The following is an 18,926-nucleotide window of genomic DNA, read 5'->3' as shown; positions in this document are numbered from 1 at the left end:
GAAATACATTGAATACCGCTATTATTACCGCCATCAAAATCCAGGAAATTGACCCGCGATCACATTTGAGACCTCTGAACTAGAGGGTGGACTAGTATTTATTCAGTAGAGGTTGTTTGCATTTCGACTCGAATGTGGGCATGCTCGACGACTGTTGGATAGCCGGTGATACACTGGTCTATACAGAGGTGGTCAGTAACGAAGTACTTCTACTTTTTCGAAGTACTCAAGTAGTTTTCCTCTACTTCTGGTACTTACTCAAGTAGATCTGATTTTCGCTACTTCTACTTCTACTTCATAATATTTTGTGATCTACTTACTTACTTTTCGCTATTTTCAGTTTGTCAAGTAGAAATAGTTCAATCTTCCAATCACGAAGAGAGCCTGAGAAATTTCGGGGATGTTTTCACAGAGCATCAACATTTAATTTTCATAAAAGTTGAGTAAAGCCCAGAATTTTCGTCGCGCTTCGCGCGCAGTGGATACGGAGTCACCAGTATGATTTCACGAAAGTATCGATGAATATAATTTAGGTAGCGGGTTGGTGTGATTCCGTTCACACAGGGATATCTAGAACTAGATATTCCTGCGTTCACACCACATTGTCGCCCTTCGCCCATATGAAATAATTCATCACAGTATATATGGCTCATCATATCGTTTTAAACTGATGTTTCGCAATCTATCATTTACTTGTCATGTCGTAATCTAGCATGTCCATGGCACGTCCTAACCTGGAAAAGTGGACTCTGACTTTTTTGTTAGTTTTAGTACTGTTTTAGCATAACGCCTTTGAAACTTTCTGGACTGAAGGCAATGAAAAACGTGTTCCGCTTTTAGAAGTAGTATTTATGTTTTATTTTCAATTCCCAGTATCACATACTTTGAGTTATGATTAATATCAGTTCTTTTGTCTGGATAAAATACATGTTGAAGTATAAAAGCAAGTGAAGTAATGCCTTTAATTTCCGGAAATAAAACTGCACAATATGGCATTTTTACGGTCCCCCATATTTTTATTAACGTCTTTTAATCGCGCAAAGTGTTTACACCGTATCCTATACAACTTCTCCGTATTGCTCTTCGACTAAACTACGGACCTTATAATATGGGAGATGGCGCCATACCATGCTATTTTCTAAAACGTGCTGTTCGAGAAAACGGACGATAAGTATCGCATTTCCATAATAATACTATCATTTCCATCCTATGATGTGGACGAATGCTTATGCTATCGAAAATTGGATACCTGCTGGTATGCATCAATATGAATCAAGCTCGTCACCTTTCGCATAGCTCAATTTGCACCTTTTTACAATCCATGTGAGCGAATTAAGATCGTTTTCACAACTACTTACTTACTTGAGTACTTTTAAAGTCAGTACTTGAGTAGATTTTTTCGTCGCTACTTCTACTTCTACTTGAGTAGCTTTCTTGACTACTTTGACCACCTCTGAGCCTTCGATGAGTTGCAGCAGCATTTAATCTCATCAAAACTTCCAGCATTTTGAGTTGAGTCGGACACTTGTAAACCAGTCAACACACAATGATATCTAAATTATATTCTAAAAAGATATGGTGGAACGCCCCGCGCCCTCTCACGTTTCATAGCCTACACATTGTAAGATGTTAAATCATTATGGTACATCGCCCATATCTGTATATCACGTGACTTACACCTTTCTTCTCGTACCACGTGACTTCCCTGTTTCAGCCCGTGCATTTGAATTATACGCGAGACTCATTTGCGATATCCTACGGCAGGGGTTCTCAACTTCCCTTGTACAACGGGCCGCATTTTTACAAATAAAGACGCTGCGGGCCGCAGAATATTATTATCATGTATTTGTGGGCTACTATTAAATTTAGGCTACTATAGCCTATTTACCAGTCGTATAATGGCATTTAGTACATTTTCATGCATTCTAAAGCATCAATGGACAGCGTTCGTAAGTTTACATTGGCTGTTTTTTTTTGGTGAGAATATGTATCTTCCAGCGGCGCAAGTAAATCCCCATATGGAGCCTGCATTGCATTCGTTTCTAAGTAGGTATATGCACCGCAAACCCTTCCAACTGAGAACTGAACTCCATGTTTCAATGCGTGAGTGAGCATTGAGCAAGTATGAAATAACGGTCACTCCTTCGTTACAGAGGCCATTATCATGAATTTCAGCTCTCAGTGATATGAGAAGAAGTCTGTTGTTCGGGGTCATTTCTGAGCAAACCATTCAACCCTTCCCCATTCCTTCCATGGCTGATGGAGCCCTGCACCAATAATGATGATGAGTCAGCTTTGTAAATTTGTTGTTTTTCGAATTTCCTCTGCAAATATGTCTAAAATGCACCCAGATAATTAGCTATGCCATGTCTGTGGAGTCGGCGGATTCGTCCAATGCTAGGCTAAAGTAGTCTACGCGGCAACATGGTTCAGAAAATGCGATAAAAGATCGACTGGCATTGCTGTTACTCTTCTTGTCACGGTTGAATCAGACAACTGTAGCTGCGAAATTTGTCAGGTCATGTTGGCCTCGCTACTAAGTTCTGGAAACACCGAATATTCGCACAGTATGTTGAAGTCTTATTGAAATCACACCCTCTCTACCAGATTTCTTGGGTTTAGCGATATTCTAAGCAATTTTGAAAGATGCGGCTGTAGCGTCGCTGCCAATTTTAACAATGCCCGACATATGGATTGCCGGGCTTGCCACCAAGCTAGCTTCGTTTTTTCTAAGATCAGGCGATATGTGAAACTCCAGAAGGAACATGCGTAGGCTAGTATCATTTCAAGCTTCGACACTTCGGTACGACAACTGTTCTTTGACAAATATGACACATCGATTTTCCATTTATATCTGGGAAAACAAATTCATTGCTCGACGCAGAGTTACAAACCCAGCTTTCGACGTTCTCGTTTCTAGTACTTGTTTCTGCTCAAACCATTCACGGTGTGTTTTTAAAAGTGTTCTACGCAGCGGGATTCTCTTGAAGCAGAGTGCAGCCGAATACCGATTCAAAAGAATAACAATCTAAACTTCAGCCTAGGCCTATATCAAGAAACCAGAACACATCAAAGAATGAGTAATCAAACGAAACAGACAGTGCGATAAGAAAGCTAAGTAGCTAAATTAATATGTAACAATTCTGTGCCAGTATAGTAATTGCTTCCGTAATGAAAGATGTCGCGGGCCGCAAAATAAACGTCTGCGGGCCGCATGCGGCCCGCGGGTTGAGAACCCCTGTCCTACTGTATATTCCATACATATTCGACCAATATATCTATCTGAGGAAATACTGTCGTTGCATTCACGTTAAAGTTGTCAGATCAAGGACTAACGCAAGGAACGTGCGTCTACCACTGCGAGCTAAAGTAATATCTACCCTGCCACACACTACGTGGAAATCAGGTTACCAGAGGACACACGCCTTCTTTAATACATCTACATGATTAGGGTTGCATTTAAAACAAAAATGTTTGAAACAATAAGGCCGTTGTTTAAAGCCATGAATATTCAATAGTGACGTCATAGTGGACTGACATTGACAATTGAAATTTTAGGGTAACATAGCTTCATTGACGAAATATCAACCTACTATAGCTGTTGAACCGACCATTTGAGGGTTGCAATAATCCAATCCAATATCGTATGGGTCGGCAATATCCCGTGGGAATTGTCCGTAGGCTCATAAAACATCATTTTGGAAAGTATTTACACAATTATGGCATGATATCACAACTTGAAACAACACAATTTTGTTTATTTTAAAAAGGTCTTTGTTTGAAACATGTTTTGAAAGAAGTGTTTTAAACAGCCATTTGTTTTAAATGCAACCCTATACAGCAGGGGTTCTCAACCCGCAGACGCTTATTCTGCGGCCCGCGAGATCTTCAATATGATCGCAATTACTACTGGCACAATCTTATTACATATTAATTTAGCTACTTGAGCTCTCTTATCGCACCGTCTCTGTTTCGTTTGATTTATTCTCATTCTTCAATGTGTTCTGGTGTCTTGATATATGGTCGAGTTTAGATTCTTGTTTTGAATAAGTCTTCGGACAGTTCCATCTGGAGTTATACATATCACCTCATCATCATCATTTCATCATCATCACCTGATCTTACAAAAAAGCGTTGCTAGCTAGGTCTCATGCCCAGCAATCCATATTTTGAGGCATTGTTGAGATTGCCGACGACGTTAAAGACGCATGGTTCAAAATTGCTTGGTATATCGCTAAACCCATGAAATCTGCTAGAAAAAGTGTGTTTTCAACAAAACGTTACTATGCTGTGCGAATCTCCGCTGTTTCCGGAATTTAGCAGCAAGGACAACTTCACCTAACAAATTTCGAAGCTGCAGTTGTCTGATTCAACCGTGACCAGAGTAACAGCAATGTTAGTTGATCTTTCGACGCATGTTTTGAAACACGTTGCCGCGTAGACTACTTCAACCTAGCATTGGACAATATCCACGGACATTGCAACGCTAATTGTATTGGAGTATTCTATCGGAGTGGATATATTTGTAGACGTGATGCGGGCCCCGGGCAAACGTGGGGGAGGGGACTAGCAAACAATATCAACTTGACAAAGCTGACTTCTGTAACTATTGGTGCAAGACATCAGCCATGGAAGGAAAGGAGAAGGGTTGATTGGTTTGCTCAGAAATTACCTCGAACATGAGTCTTCTTCTCATATCACTGAGAGCTCAAAGTGACAATGGCCTCTGTAACGAAAAAGTTACCGTAATTTTATACTTGCTCGCTCACGCATTGAAACAGAGTTCAGTTCTCTGGTGCAAGGGTTTGAAGGTGCACACTGCACATACCGACTTGGGACCGAATGAAATGCACGCTTCAGAAGGGATTTACTTGTTCCGTCGGAAGATGACATAATCTCAGTATAGAAACAGCAACTGAAAGCTTACGAACGCTGTCCATTAATGCTGTAGAATGCATACAAATGCACTAAATGCCCATATACGACCGGTAAATAGGCTATATTAGCCTAAATATAAGAGTAGTCCACAAATATACGGTAATAATGTTCTGCGGCCCGCAGCGGTTTTTGCTGTTAAGATGCGGGCCGTTCTGCAAGGAAAGTTGAGAACCCCTGCTATACAGGATGCTCTGAGAGGTTGTATATACGACATAATCATGAATTTGCTTCAGTATAACTTGATCCTGGGTGACCCTGAACCCAAGCCGGTTACCTGCCATATCCTGCACTTCACATCAAAGTCCTCGCGCTACTCATATGAAAACAAATTGTTACTCTTACAATAGGGTTACCATATTTTGGAAATCTAAAAAGAGGACACTTTTTCAGAATTTTCAGACTTGCAAAACCGGAAGAGAACTCTGTGGTCGGTTGACTAAAAAAAAGGTCAACTTTCCGCTCAGCTCCCGAAATACCCGCCAGAGCGTCGCTTCGGTGCTGATCTACGGCATCTCAGTCGGATTTTGCTATATATAATATATGGCCAAAACTCTCAAAAAAGAGGACAAAATCTCAAAAAATAGGACAAAAGGGCGTCCTCCGGGGACACTTTCAAAAAAGAGGACAAATCCTCTAAAAGAGGACGCATGATAGCCCTATCTTACAAATCATGCATGGCTTTATGTTTTGTATTAAATCAGTAGCAAATACACAAAAAATTGAAATAAGAAGTAAAAAAGCACTTGGCAAGACCGCAACGAAAAATGAAGAACATGGTAAATGGAAGTCGGTGGCCCAACAATATGCTGCATAAGCAGAAGAAACTGTATTGGGGTCCACCTTGGCCCCCTTTTTGTTACCGTACTAACCATGTTGCTGTGTATTTAGCAGCAGAGAAGTCACACGCTCATAGCTGCACCCGATGATACTGACTGCTGAGGGACCCATTTGATAGTTTTCACTTAATCATTCAATTGAGCCAGAGCAGTAGTATGAACGGGCTCTCGGAGCTGGAGCTAATTTATGATGCAAGAGAAATCCAAAGCAATTAGACCTTTGCGCCTACTCCAAAGCCCTGATGATGACAGGCTTGCTTTCGCATTCTTCTTTATCATCATCCTATAACATGAATGCGTAGATTACTACAATTAATGAGTATAGTGACATAGTCATCTTGAGTCATATTCACCAAGATTTCAGACCCTCTTTCAAAAGCAGAAAGATCAGTCAAAGACAAATTTTACCATTCGCACTGAAGTTATTATGAAGTCAAAGTGTGAAACCAGAGCGTGTTCAATAAGGCTTGCTTTAATCGTATGCGTTTTTCATGCCATTGATGTCAAAAAGTAGTGCTGCGAGAAATGGATTTCAAAACCTAGTTAGGACATGGGGTGAAGATTGTTCTTTATTAATATGTTGATAGTTGGTTGTGAGAGGCTGGTGTGCTAGCTCATTCCATTATACAGCGTTTCGAAGATGAATCGGTAGCCACAAGTCACTTAAGGGCAGGCCACACGTACAATATTCACTAGCGACGCCACTCGCGACAATCTCACTTTTTCACTAAGACGAGTGTTACGTCAACATGGGGTGGGGAAAGGTTAAATGAGTAGGCTACCGTACGTCTTTATGGGAGCGAGAAACTGCGCCGGTACGGTACTTATTACAAGGCTTCAACATTCGGCATCTTTCGAAAGGGTATTCTATCGTACAAGATATGTTAGCCGACCGGATGATACGGTAGAAGTTGAAGACAACAATAAAATGCTATATGCAGTATGCACATTGCACAGTGCACACACAGTCCAAGGCATTACTGACAGCTATTTGTAGAGGCAATACTTTCATTGGCAGTGGCATTCAATAAATGAACACTTATTTCAGCAGTAGGCCTATAATGCGGTATCATAGTGATTTATTTATCTGCGATTGGCTTGGTGTTGGTAGGTTGCGGAGAACTTTGTAGGGCACAACAGCTGCTTGATGAACGAAGTGACCACGATAATCAAATCGGAAAATCGGCGTAATATAATATCCAGTAGCCCTGATCCCTTCATATCAAGCATGGGTTGGGTAACAGTGATAGTTTTCAACAGATTTTGTTATCTCCTCGTCCATCATTGCACGGCCCGTGTCGTTATCGTTTTATATACCTTGTGTTCTAATTTAAACATTAGAATTCTTGTGGTTGCAAGAACCAACATTTGCACCTATTTGAATATCATAAGATTCGTTTTTATTATTACAAATGCCATACAAGTCTATATGCTACAATGTATAACATACTAGGCAAGCTCCGTACACGGCGGAGGTCTCCGAACAACTGACTGATTCATATTTCACAATAATTTTTTTCTCGGCTGTGACGTAATACTGTCACAACAAGATTCACTAGCGATGTCGCGAGTGAAACGCATCGGTAGCGACTTCACTAGTGACCTCGCTAGCGAAGGAGTGGAGCAAAGAAAGAAACGAAGTCGCTAGCGAATTTCGGTACCGTGCGGCCTGCCTATAACAGTCCAGATTATATAATAAAGCATCAAACTTGACAAAATTACCTTGCGAGATCCAATCACAGTTAGATATCGTGCTACGTGATCTTTAATTTTTTGATCTGGATGCTCAATGCCAGGATGAGCCAATCTGCATGCTCCTGGAAGGAGAATATAATTAGAAGATATGTCCAGTGATGGTATTACAAGGCTTCTTAAAAATATTGTTAGACACTCTTGGAGGTACAGCACTTCAATGTACAATTGAATAATATATTCATATCGAAATAAACCTGAATATTTCCGGCTGAAACTCGTCAGTCACTGGTAGTGATCTCAAAAGAACTTGTATGTCTGCAGTCATATCACCAAATATGACATCGCCACAATATGTTAGAATAATTGAGTCGAACAGATAGCTTGAGCTCAACGTGCTATATTTAGATACACACAAACTCCTTCTGTTGACACAAACTGGACCTGGGTTGGTGGCAGGGTTGTAATGACTCGAGTCATGACTCGACTCGAGTCAGACTCGAGTCACGTTTTTTTTGTGACTCGACTTGACTCGAGTCATTTTCTTGAAATGTGAAAATGACTCGACTTGTACTCGAGTCATTACGCATGACTCGACCCAAGTCAATGACTCGGCTTATTTTATATGACTTGAGGATGAATAAATTTGCGAATCGTAATGGCTAGTTCAACACAGCTGACGAATTCTGCCGACATCGCTATTTGTCACCACTGCTTTCGTTGCACTCGTCTGATATCAGATATACCGCCCCAAAAACAACGGACAATGGTACCATAGTGTCCTATATTATAGATAACTAACCTACGTAGGTTAGTTATCTATACCTATATGGTGTCGACACAACCAAATCTCACGTCTCAGAAATTGATTCACGTCACAATTTCGATTTGGCTACAGGCAATTTGAAGGTCATTTTTGACCGGCTTGGCGAGCATTGCATATGGTAAAACAAGTATCAATCGAAAGCTGACTCTGCACTGATTACGAAAATATAAATGTTATTCCGCTCGTGGCCCTGGAACCCCCACAATCAGCCTCGAATTTTTCATTGTTATGGAGATCGGCATTGGGACGCAATAATGCTGTCTGGCTCTATTGCTCTTGAGCTACTCTCTCGTTTCGCCAGACAGCATTGTTGCGTCCCAATGCCAATCAGGGTAGTACCAACTACCAACCCTGCTCTCCCTCTCACTCTACAACCATGCAATTAGGCACACTATCACTGTCAATTACTTGCGCGCATTAGTGGAAGCATTGAAAAATTCTATTTTAAAGCGTTTTGCAGGAGTGTTTGTAAATGTGAACATGATCACAACTGATGAGTCTTTGGATTGGCCTATCAGTAGGCTAATCCCAATCCGTTTGGTGAAACCATCTTCTTCACATCATGCGTGTTCGATCCGAAATTTGCTTTCCATTAGCTTATGGATCTAAATTGCTCAGAACAATCCCGAATTGCACTGCGGCAGAAAATAATCGAGTTGATGATGACTGAGGCTGACACTCATTCATACAGGATCACCAGCCAAGGTACAAAATAATCCGAGGAAGAGGTACTAGATCCTCCGCAATCAAAGTATTTAAGACTTTTCAATTATACAAGCAAACAATCGAAGCAAAGTTCAATTAGAGCCAACGCAATGACTCAGATAGTCAAGTACTTGGAAGAGACTGATACACGTGTGTAGATTTGATGATGATAGATCTGTAGATTTGAAAGCGATGATTCTTTGCATTTTTGGGCGACTCGAAAGAATGAGTATCCTATGCTCTTCAGTGCGGTTCAAAAATGCTTATCAATTCCTGCATCTAGTGCACCATGTGGAACGTGTATTCAGTAGAGGTGGATTTATTCTAAGGCCATGCCGCTCTAATATATCTGAGGATCTCCTTTCCACTTTGGTATTTTTAAATTGTAACTTATCATTGATGTGATCTGCTGTCTGTGAAAACACACAATACCCTCTGTCTATTTGAGGTTTTGTTAGGTATGTGCATTGTGCACGTGAGTAATAATGAATGGCTAATGCTGCGTGATGTTTGTAGAATAGGACTGTTCAAAAGTAACTTCTTTTTTATTTTAATCGGTGGCTACTTGATGAAATTGTTACGTTGCTTAAAGAGAACATTGAATCTGGCTCAATTTTAAAAAGTAGAATCAATGATATGATAGGAGAAAATTTTGGATTTGAAAATAAATGAAGTCTTTTTAGTGAGAAATTCTTTCATATAATATAATTACATACTAGTAGTAAGCCGACTATTTTTCATGTCCAAAATATTCTACTCTAATAACTTCATTTCTTCTAGTTGGAATTTGCTATGAATCATATTTTTACACAATGTAACAATATCATGAGATAGCCGGTAAAATTCGAAAATCTCTATTTGTAATTAATCTAAAATTTTCTTTCATAGGATTGCTTTCTACTGGTTGGAATTGAGCCAAATTTGATTTTTTTAGGCAATCTAACAATTTTAAGAAGTAGCCGGAAAACTTGAAAAATGTTTTTGAACAGCCCCATTGTACAATTATTTCTCCCATGCTGTAACTGCGATGAAGTCTGTAATGCAATTGGGAAAACCTTAAGTAATATCAAAAGGTATCTGTTTTTTGTCACTGCACAATGCACACAGCTGCATGCACCCTTTTACAGCATTCTGGCTTGGTGTAAAGACCTCTACATAAGCATGCATCTGTTGATTCTCTATCAGCTGGTATCTTGACGTGAGCTCGTTGGTTCTCTATCAGCAATTTATGAGCTATCGTCGACGTGCTTATCATAAAAACTGAATGCTTGAATTGGTGATGTATCAGACTGACAAGACAGATATTTGATTTTACGTTCTAACTTAGTGAAGTTATCTGTAGCATCGGTAAATGAGGCCAGGACCTGTCCGTTAACTGCCTAAATAAACACGTCCCAAAACTCTGATAGGAACAAAATGAGCATGTTTGGCAAGCTAGGAATTCGATATCACCCAAGCAGGATTGAAAACATGAGCTGAACATGACTTCAATACTGTGACTTGGACTCGACTCGAGTCATAACACTATGACTCGGACTTGACCCTTTAAACGGTGACTTGGACTCGGACTCGAGTCGGTGATGAATTGAAAATGACTCGACTTGACTCGAGTCAAAACCACAAAAGTAAGATTGACTCGTGACTCGTAACCATGTGACTTGGTTACAACCCTGGTTGGTGGATATTGCTGAAAGTAGACGACAAGGTAAATAGGTGAAAGAACGAACAGCCTCTCACGACGACACGAAATCTGTCGTCTCGATAATTTTTTCGCATAAATATAATTATACATCAAGTGTAATTTGCCAATGGCAGCTAGTTCATAGGCGTTGCCAGTTCTGATTCAAGCTTCAGGCGGGTGTTTAGCCACTCCGAGTATAATCAATTAGAACAGATCTTGTAGAATGCCATTCCCAAGAAGATCGATTCGTCGCAGCCCAACAGTATCATAAATGAATTATTCTCTTGCCGAACGAACACATGCTACCGGTTGAGAAAAAAACACACTACGCGTTGGGATTGCAAACATTCCGGTTGTCCTTTTGCAGATTTTTTTGATATGACAATAAGGGGGGCGCTAAATATTTTACTGTCATCAAGGAGGGAGGGGGTGTCTAAAAAAGTTTGAGCACCGCTGGGGTAGATGGATGTAGACAACCTTAGTTCGTTCCATAGGCTCCGACTATTGTGCGTTGATTGCGTTTATTTCCGCTCGATAGATAGGATGATGACGTGTTCAGGGCAAACCTAATCAAGTAAGACTATACGGAAAATGTTGTTAGTAACTTACGTCTTATAGTCTTGTAGAGAGTCAAATTATGGAAACTCATTTTCTGGCCATTCTTGCTCTTTTGACCCTTAAGGCTGTAGAACTTCCATACTTTATTCATGGCTATGCGGGTCATGATATTTCTGACTGTTTGTGGCAATTGTGCACCTGCAACCCCCTTTAAAGCAGATACCTGTAACAATTGTAAATAAGTGATATGCAATACAGATCATGTTGGCTCACTTTAGTGGTTTGTGCCCAGAATGAACGATAACTTTTGACGTGCCTTCTAGGTAAAACCTAACTAACACCGTAATTATAGAAATTAAACATGGAACGGCAACGACCGATTTTGCAGCTTCGTTCCGCTTCGCTGAGGCTGAAGTGGAGAATTGTTTTGCGTAAGCGACTGTAGGATTTTTGGCAACCCAAAAGCTATCTTCCCGAGCGCAGAGATTACTGAATCTGGTCTTGATCGAAAGCTACTGTTGCACCGATTCCGAAAATATAAATTAAGATATTGATCAGGCACTGATCCACCTAGAATCTGTCCTCCAAGTCTCAAATATCGGCATTGTTCAGAACAATCGGGTAACCGCAACACAATGGTCATAACAATGACCCGTTGCGACTCTCTGATTGTTCGAACAATGCCGATATTTCAGACTTGGACTAGGTGGATCAGTGCCTGATCATTATTTTAATTTATATTTTCGGAATCGGTGCAACAGTAGCTTTCGATCAAGACCAGATTCAATAATTTCTGCGCACGGGAAGATAGCTTTTGGATTGCCAGAAATCCTACAGTCGCCTACGCAAAACAATTCTCCACTCCAGCCTCGGCGAAGCCGAACGAAGCTGCAAAATCGGTCGTTGTCGTTCCATGTATAATTTCTATACCGTAACGCTAGCACTTACCAAGCTTGAATATAGGACTCGACTCCTGATACTTGATTCAGAATCAAGTTGAATCAAGTCACTCAGGTACTCGATTTTGTGGAGGCAAAAAGTGCAGAGTTTCATGGAAAAATTGACCAAAACCTACTTATTCACATAAGTGAACAGGCCAATTGGAAACCGTCATATGTGGTGAATATAATAGTTACAGAGAAACCTGATTCAAATATCTGTGGGAACACTGCTACATCACTTCCGACTCAAAAGGTCCCCGGCCTCATCGTGAGAAACTCGAATCTGCCGTTTCACTTAAATATGTTTGCATTCCTAAAAATGCATATAGTACGTAGGGTTGACACCAGTATACAACTAAAACAAAGGAGCATAGAAATATGCCAACTTATATCATCATATCACAATTTAATTTATTATTGTGTATATAGGCTTGATAATATAGGCTAAGCCTTCAAATGAAAAACAAGGGCATGAGTTAATATTTTTAAATAATTTGACTGGTGCGGCCCACGAATTATCTGAAGTTTAAATCCGGCCCGCTAGGCAAGTTCAGTTTGACGCCCCCTGCTCTAATCATTCCATCACACATGAATTCTCAGTAAGTGTAGACAATCTCAAAAAACTTCCTTGATGTTGGCGGCACCCCTAATCTACAATGTCAAGCGATTTGTTCAGATGAGGAAAGAAACATACCAGATCAGACTTCTTGCAATCGCTGTCGTTCAGCTCTTTTTCGAGGTGCTGCAGCTGTGATATGGTTTCACATGGGTCTTCAATAATATCTTCCAGCAAGATTGAGCCACTACTATGGTGTCTTTCGGAGTCATTGTTGATATGTCCTTGCTCTTGCATCGGATTCAGAAACTGGTTCAGCAGTAGCCGAATCTCATTCAGCTGCAACTTCATGTCTTTAAGCAGTGAACAGGTACAGTGACAAATGTGTACGGCTGAACTAGAAGATTTGTCGTGCTTTGCTGGGGATGATGTACGAGGAGCAGCTAAAAAAGAATTGGATTAGAAGCAATCCATTTTGACCATATGCGATAAGCTTACGGTTACTCTGTAATAGGCTGCCACATTGGTGACCGTCAGAACTTAGAAGTTTAACGTTGCTTTCAAATGAAGGAACATCTTAAATACGGAGTGACTCTATTACTCATATTCTGGAACGAATCAAAGCGCTAGGAACTTACTGCCTGGGGTAGCTTCCTGCGACTGGCTTCTACATTCAATGTTGGGATCTTGCTGAACACTCTCCTCACTTAGTGATGGCAAACTTGCATTGCCATCATCATGAGATGACCGCAATCTTGGCATAGCCGTTCCTTGTTTCTGCATACTTTGATTACATTTCTTCTTCGCAGGAGAGGCACCATCTAGAAAGCATAAAAATTTTGCGTGTGTATATTCTGTGTATAACATACCAATCACAGTAAAAGGTGATACCTTGACCATTAGTCTTGTTGTGCGGACGTTTTCGCTTGGGCTGTTCTGCCGCGTCTCGAGACACGGAAGAGAGCGAGCCACTAGTCTCCGCAATTTGTAACATATTATTATAAGCCACACTCCATTCATCTGAAACAGACAGATAATATAGATCAGGGCTTCTCAAACTGGGATCCAAGGCATGGACATCTTAGGTGTCTGCAAACTAATTTTAGGGGGTTTGTGTAAAGGCAATATGTCATCCAGAAATTACAAAAACAGATTTATCCTTTGAGAATGACGTCCGCGAGTGCGACAGTGACTACCTTGTCTAGTCATCAGATATCATATTGGAGTAGCCTAAATACAGTTAAGCTTGATATATTGAACTTCCAGTCATCAGCTTCTGAAATTTTGGGGGTATGCGCAACTGTCCACAAAACTTCAAAGGGTCCGCGATCAAAAAAGTTCAAGAACCCGTGATATAGATTGGCTTATTAAAATGATGTGATATACTCCTCAAAATCATTGAGAACATCCAAGCCAAAATTTGATACCAGGACTTTTCAAGTGCAGCATGGTGGTCACATTGAGCAGGGTTGGTTCGATTATGTTTTCAATAAGAACAGTCTCATGTTCACAATAAGAATGAGACTGTTCGTATTGTGAACATGAGACTGTTCTTATTGTGAACATGACTGTTCTTATTGTGAACATGAGACTGTTCTTATTTTGAACAAAACTGTTATTGTGAACATATCACTGTCCTTATTGTGAACATGAGGCCAACCTTATTTTAAATATCACTGAACTTATTGTGAAATGGCAACACAGTACGATCATACCTCAGACATCATGTCGGGGGTGTCTCCGCACTGCGTTGCCAATCAGAAATTGTGTTCGGACATCATGTCTGGGGGCCCGGGCTGTGTTCAGACATCATGTCTGGGGTGTGTTCAGAAAATCATGTCTGGGGTGTCTCCGGACTGCGTTGACACTCGTACATCGTGTGTGGGGTGTGGCGTGTTCGGACATCATTTCCGTGGAGTGTTTGCACATCGTGTCTGGGGGGTGTTCAGACATCATGTCTGGGGTGTGTTCTGACTGTGTTGCCAATCGGACATTAGGTCTGGGGCGTGTTCAGACTATGTTGCCACTCGGACATCATGTCTGAGGGATATGTTGGTGCTGCGACTGACGTTATTGTGAATATAACGACTGTTCTTATTGTGAAAGGAAAGCACATAGTTTATTTTTGTCCTTGATGTTTTTTGCGGCATATAAACCGACTCATGATACACATACACACGATCTGTGCATATGCATACCATGAGTGCATGATGTGCATATGCAGCTGGACAAGGAACTGCAGATATAGCCTTTGTGGCTTTCTAGGTCATGCACCACCCCTCCATGCTATCCCAGTAATGCATGAGCGCCAAGCAGGAAAGTCGTGGATACCAGTGTCACTAATCAGGTCTTTGGTCTGACCCGGCCGGGGATCGGACCCACGACCTACCGATCAAGAAGCCGGACGCTTCACCATTACGCTATCTTGTCGGCAAGAACATGAGACTGTTCTTATTTTGAACAAAACTGTTCTTATTGTGAACATAATCAAAGCAACCCTGTAGGTCACATTGACACTCGGAGGGCCGAGGGGGGAGTTAGTTTTTTCTGTTGCTTCCCTGCCAGACAACAATGGCGGCGAAGACTTAGAAATCATTTCAAGGCTGTTTCTGCATCTCCCTCGTCCATTTGCATATGCACATTATAGGCTACACACATGATATGCAAATACAAATAATATTGTGTGAGTGTGCATTATTATGACATTGCTAGGCCACTAGGGTCGATGTAAATGCCGCTATGCAAGATTCATCAAGGGCGAAATGCATGTGTCTTATTCCGGGTCTGGTCTACTTTCCTACCCACAAAGAAAAGTGGGCACTTCTTCAATGGCAGTCAGAGATCGTAAAGTATTCACCATGATCACCAACGAATGTTTTCCATGAACACGAACAAAAATTTATAAACGTCAAAATATATTGTTTTTGCGTTTGGAGAGGGTTTGGGTCAAAGTTGGGTTTAGGGTATCCCAAGATTAGGGTTGGAGTATTAGGATGGGAGGGGGGATATTAGGGTTGTGGGAGGGAAGATATTAGGGTTGTGGGAGGGGGATATTAGGGTTGGGGTTAGGGGGATATTAGGGTTACGGGAGGGGGATATTAGGGTTGGGGTTAGGTGGATATCAGGGTCGCGGAAGGGGGGATATTAGGGTTGCGAGAGGGAGATATTAGGGTTGTGGGGGGGGGGAAGGGGGTATTAGGGTTGGGGTAAGTGGGATATTAGGGTTGTGGGAGGGGGGATATTAAGGTTGCGGGAGGGGGTATTAGGGCTGGGGTTAGGGGATATTTAAGTTACGGGCGGGGATGTTGGGGTTAGGGGGATATTAGGGTTGCGGGAGGGGGATATTAGGGTCGGGGGTTGGTTAGGTTCAACGTTGGGGTTAGATTACCCCTAACCGGGTTTTAACTCACCTCCAATCTTCCTCTCCCCCAACCCTAATATCCCCTCTCCCACAGCCGTAATATTCCCCTAACCCCAACCCTAATATCCCCCCTCCCGCAACCCTAATATCCCCCTCCCGCAACCCTAATATCCCCCCTCCCGCAGCTCTAACATCCCCCTCCCGCAACCCTAATATCCCCCTTCCCGCAACCCTAATATCTCCCCTCCCGCAACCCTAATATTCCCCCTCCCGCAACCCTAATATCCCCCCTCCCGCAACCCTAATATCTCCCCTCCCGCAACCCTAATATCCCCCCTCCCGCAACCCTAATATCCCCCCTCCCTAATCTTGGGAAAACTAACTCCAACTTTGACCCTGACCCAATCTCCCTTTCCCCCCACCCCAACCCTAATATCCGTCTCTCTAAAGGCACAAAAAAAAATTTATTTTGGCGTTTATAAATTTTTGTTCGTGTTCATTGTAAACATTTCTTGGTGTCCATGGGGAACACTTTTCTTTGTGGGTAGGAAAGTAGACCAGACCCCTTATTCCAGTGGTTCCTAACGTGGGCGATATCGCCCCCCAGGGGGCGATTTGTCGGTCCAGGGGGGCGAAAATAGCCAAGGGGGCGATAGGGGGGCGAAAACGGACGAAGGGGGCGATAGGGGGGCGATGACGCGTTGAAATGGCTATATTGGCGTCCATGACCGTAACTGCCACACCCGATCCCCCAATTGAGATGGGGGGCCCGAGCTCCAAGGGGGCCCACAATTTTTTCGTGAATTAACATATTATTTTGGAAATTTAGGCAACTTTTTCAAAAAAAATTCGCGCTGCGCGTCATTTCGTGGTCACATGTTTATTGCTTATTGGATACCCTTCCTGGCTTCCCCCAAGAAATAATACGCATGAGGTATGGAGATGGGCTTCTCGGCGTCAGCCATTATCACACCGTGACGCACCAAGACATATGAAGTTTCAGGCCATGTAACAAGCGACTCCATATGTGCCAGAACGAGAAAACCTTGGCGGAACAGGACTGCCTTTATGCTGACCGACTTCGATATATATACGATATACATATATATTTAATTGTCCATAGGCGCCTAAATGGCTGGCGCCAAATGTTCCTATTCTGTCCAATCAGAACCCCACAAATAAATGCCATTTCGCAGAGAAAAATTAGTTGCCAGTGCATAAATACCAATTTGAAATCGTGTGCGTCTTTTAGTTTTAGTACGTATGGGCAATTTGAATATCTTTTGACATAGCAGACAGGCCACGAAATGTCATTACGTAACGAAGTCATTATACCCACGGGTCCGCCCGAATATGTTCAATTATTATTTACGGGCCCTACATTTTCCAAGACACCTCACTCAGCTTTACCGGTAAATCTGAATACATGAGCAGAGAGAGGATAAAAATTGACAGCAATACTATGCAATTCCCGATCGCATTGAACGATTCAATCATGAATAATAGAAATTTTTCGCGCTTCGCGCGAATTAAGGCGACTAACTGAAGAGTCCAACAATTTGTGCTGGGAAGTAGCGGTAAAGAGGTATCGGGGGAGTTGGGTCTGGGGGGTGCAGAAGTATGCTTTATCGCCCTATGGAGGGGGTCAAGATCAACGTATAGGGGGGGGGCTGACGAAGTGCTGTTACGGTCCTTTGGGAATCAAGTCGGAGAAATCACCTTTTTTGTTCGTCAACTCACCAAAATTTAGCTGGAAAAGTGTAATTTCGAGGTCGAGCCGGAAAGTTGGCCTTTTTCTTATTCAACTCGCCGGTGATGTCAGTCTGTATGCCCATTTTTGTGTTCCCACTATTTGGGGGGCGATGATCGGTGTGGAGTTTGAAAAGGGGGCGATGAGTCGAAAAAGGTTGGGAACCACTGCCTTATTCCTAAGGTTATGTTAATATAGCAATTAGCAGATATCTCATGCTATGTCTGTCTTAAGAGACGGATATAATATTCACATATTATATCCGTTTCTTTCATGGTGCTATGCAAACATTAGTGAATTTGAGTTTACCTGCTGAGCATTTGATCTCTACTTTGTACAGAGACCAATCATATTTTGGAGGCTTCTTATCCTTGGCCTTAGCGTTGGCACTCGTCTTCGGACACCAACAATGCAATACACCCTATAAGGAATTTTACGCAATTCGCCAATTCACAATTCATACGATGTAAGTCAAGAATGAAAGATCTCACATCTACACTGGCTTTCCAGCTTTCATGTATTACAGCAAATGCTGGATGCTCCTTCTCGACAAACCGTACAACAGCGTATTCATCTTCGTCAGACATCATGTTACTACAGAAAAAGAAAAACGAAGCAGGAGACGAATATTACCGTAGTGATCTGATAGGATCTGCTGATACAAATAAAACTTATCGCAAATTCAATTGTGGGTAGTGAAAATTTCAGTAGTAGCCTACATAGGAAGGTAGCAGATGCACACACTTTCATTCCATATCTGTTTACAATCAATTATCTACTATTTGAAATATACAAAAACGAAACACCCGACCATCACATTATGAAGTGGCACACAAGGCAAAGGCTGGCAGATGCAGGCAGATGGAGCAACAATAACAAATCAACAAAGTCATTCAAGCGCGAGCGACATTTCCAGTGTCCACGCCACCTTTGAGTACGCGATTGTCTCATGCTACAATGCTCATTGCTCATAATGTCCACGGACCGATTATCTCGCATGATGGGCCTTGGGACTGTCATTTTCCCAATCGTGGCGTAAGTAGTGTTTTACGGAACAAAAGTGGGAAGTGCTCTGAATCGAC

At 41.9% G+C, this 18,926-nt stretch overlaps 1 protein-coding gene and 1 long non-coding RNA gene across 5 annotated transcripts; one reads left to right on the top strand and one right to left on the bottom strand.

The window, feature by feature from the left end:
• Nucleotides 1-1,753: 1,753 nt before the first annotated feature.
• On the top strand, nucleotides 1,754-3,289 carry LOC145449799 (uncharacterized). Its single transcript, XR_013918354.1, has 2 exons — nucleotides 1,754-2,947; nucleotides 3,045-3,289. It is a non-coding gene; the product is annotated as an uncharacterized LOC145449799 (long non-coding RNA).
• A 2,322-nt stretch (nucleotides 3,290-5,611) lies between these two features.
• On the bottom strand, nucleotides 5,612-18,908 carry LOC145449783 (uncharacterized). Of its 4 annotated transcripts, none has more exons than XM_080328211.1 (10): nucleotides 18,564-18,908; nucleotides 18,336-18,499; nucleotides 18,154-18,265; nucleotides 13,625-13,753; nucleotides 13,372-13,554; nucleotides 13,232-13,309; nucleotides 12,872-13,176; nucleotides 11,288-11,459; nucleotides 7,497-7,591; nucleotides 5,612-6,057 (listed from the first exon to the last, which is right to left on the bottom strand). In XM_080328211.1, exons 2-10 carry the CDS (start codon nucleotides 18,432-18,434, stop codon nucleotides 6,001-6,003), a joined length of 1,230 nt encoding a protein of 409 aa, XP_080184337.1. In that variant the 5' UTR covers nucleotides 18,435-18,499; nucleotides 18,564-18,908; the 3' UTR covers nucleotides 5,612-6,000. The 4 variants fall into 4 exon arrangements, with proteins under 4 accessions (XP_080184337.1, XP_080184336.1, XP_080184334.1 ...); XM_080328210.1 differs by having other exon boundaries at nucleotides 18,336-18,496; XM_080328208.1 differs by having other exon boundaries at nucleotides 18,336-18,908.
• Nucleotides 18,909-18,926: the final 18 nt, after the last annotated feature.

This window comes from Botryllus schlosseri, chromosome 11, assembly GCF_051294905.1.
Source record: "Botryllus schlosseri isolate E-star chromosome 11, Bs_hap1, whole genome shotgun sequence".
Lineage (NCBI taxonomy): Eukaryota > Metazoa > Chordata > Ascidiacea > Stolidobranchia > Styelidae > Botryllus > Botryllus schlosseri.
This window is presented reverse-complemented; position numbering and strand designations above follow the sequence as displayed.

What these genes read in the sequence shown, in the direction of transcription:
- LOC145449783 (XM_080328208.1), bottom strand. Translation starts at nt 18,434, where the DNA reads ATGATGTCTGACGAAGATGAATACGCTGTTGTACGGTTTGTCGAGAAG. An exon ending in GCTGGAAAGCCAGTGTAGAT is followed by an intron (nt 18,266 to 18,335) that starts GTGAGATCTTTC and finishes AATTCCTTATAG; the next exon opens with GGTGTATTGCATTGTTGGTG. An exon ending in CAGCCTATTACAGAGTAACC is followed by an intron (nt 13,177 to 13,231) that starts GTAAGCTTATCG and finishes ATTCTTTTTTAG; the next exon opens with CTGCTCCTCGTACATCATCC.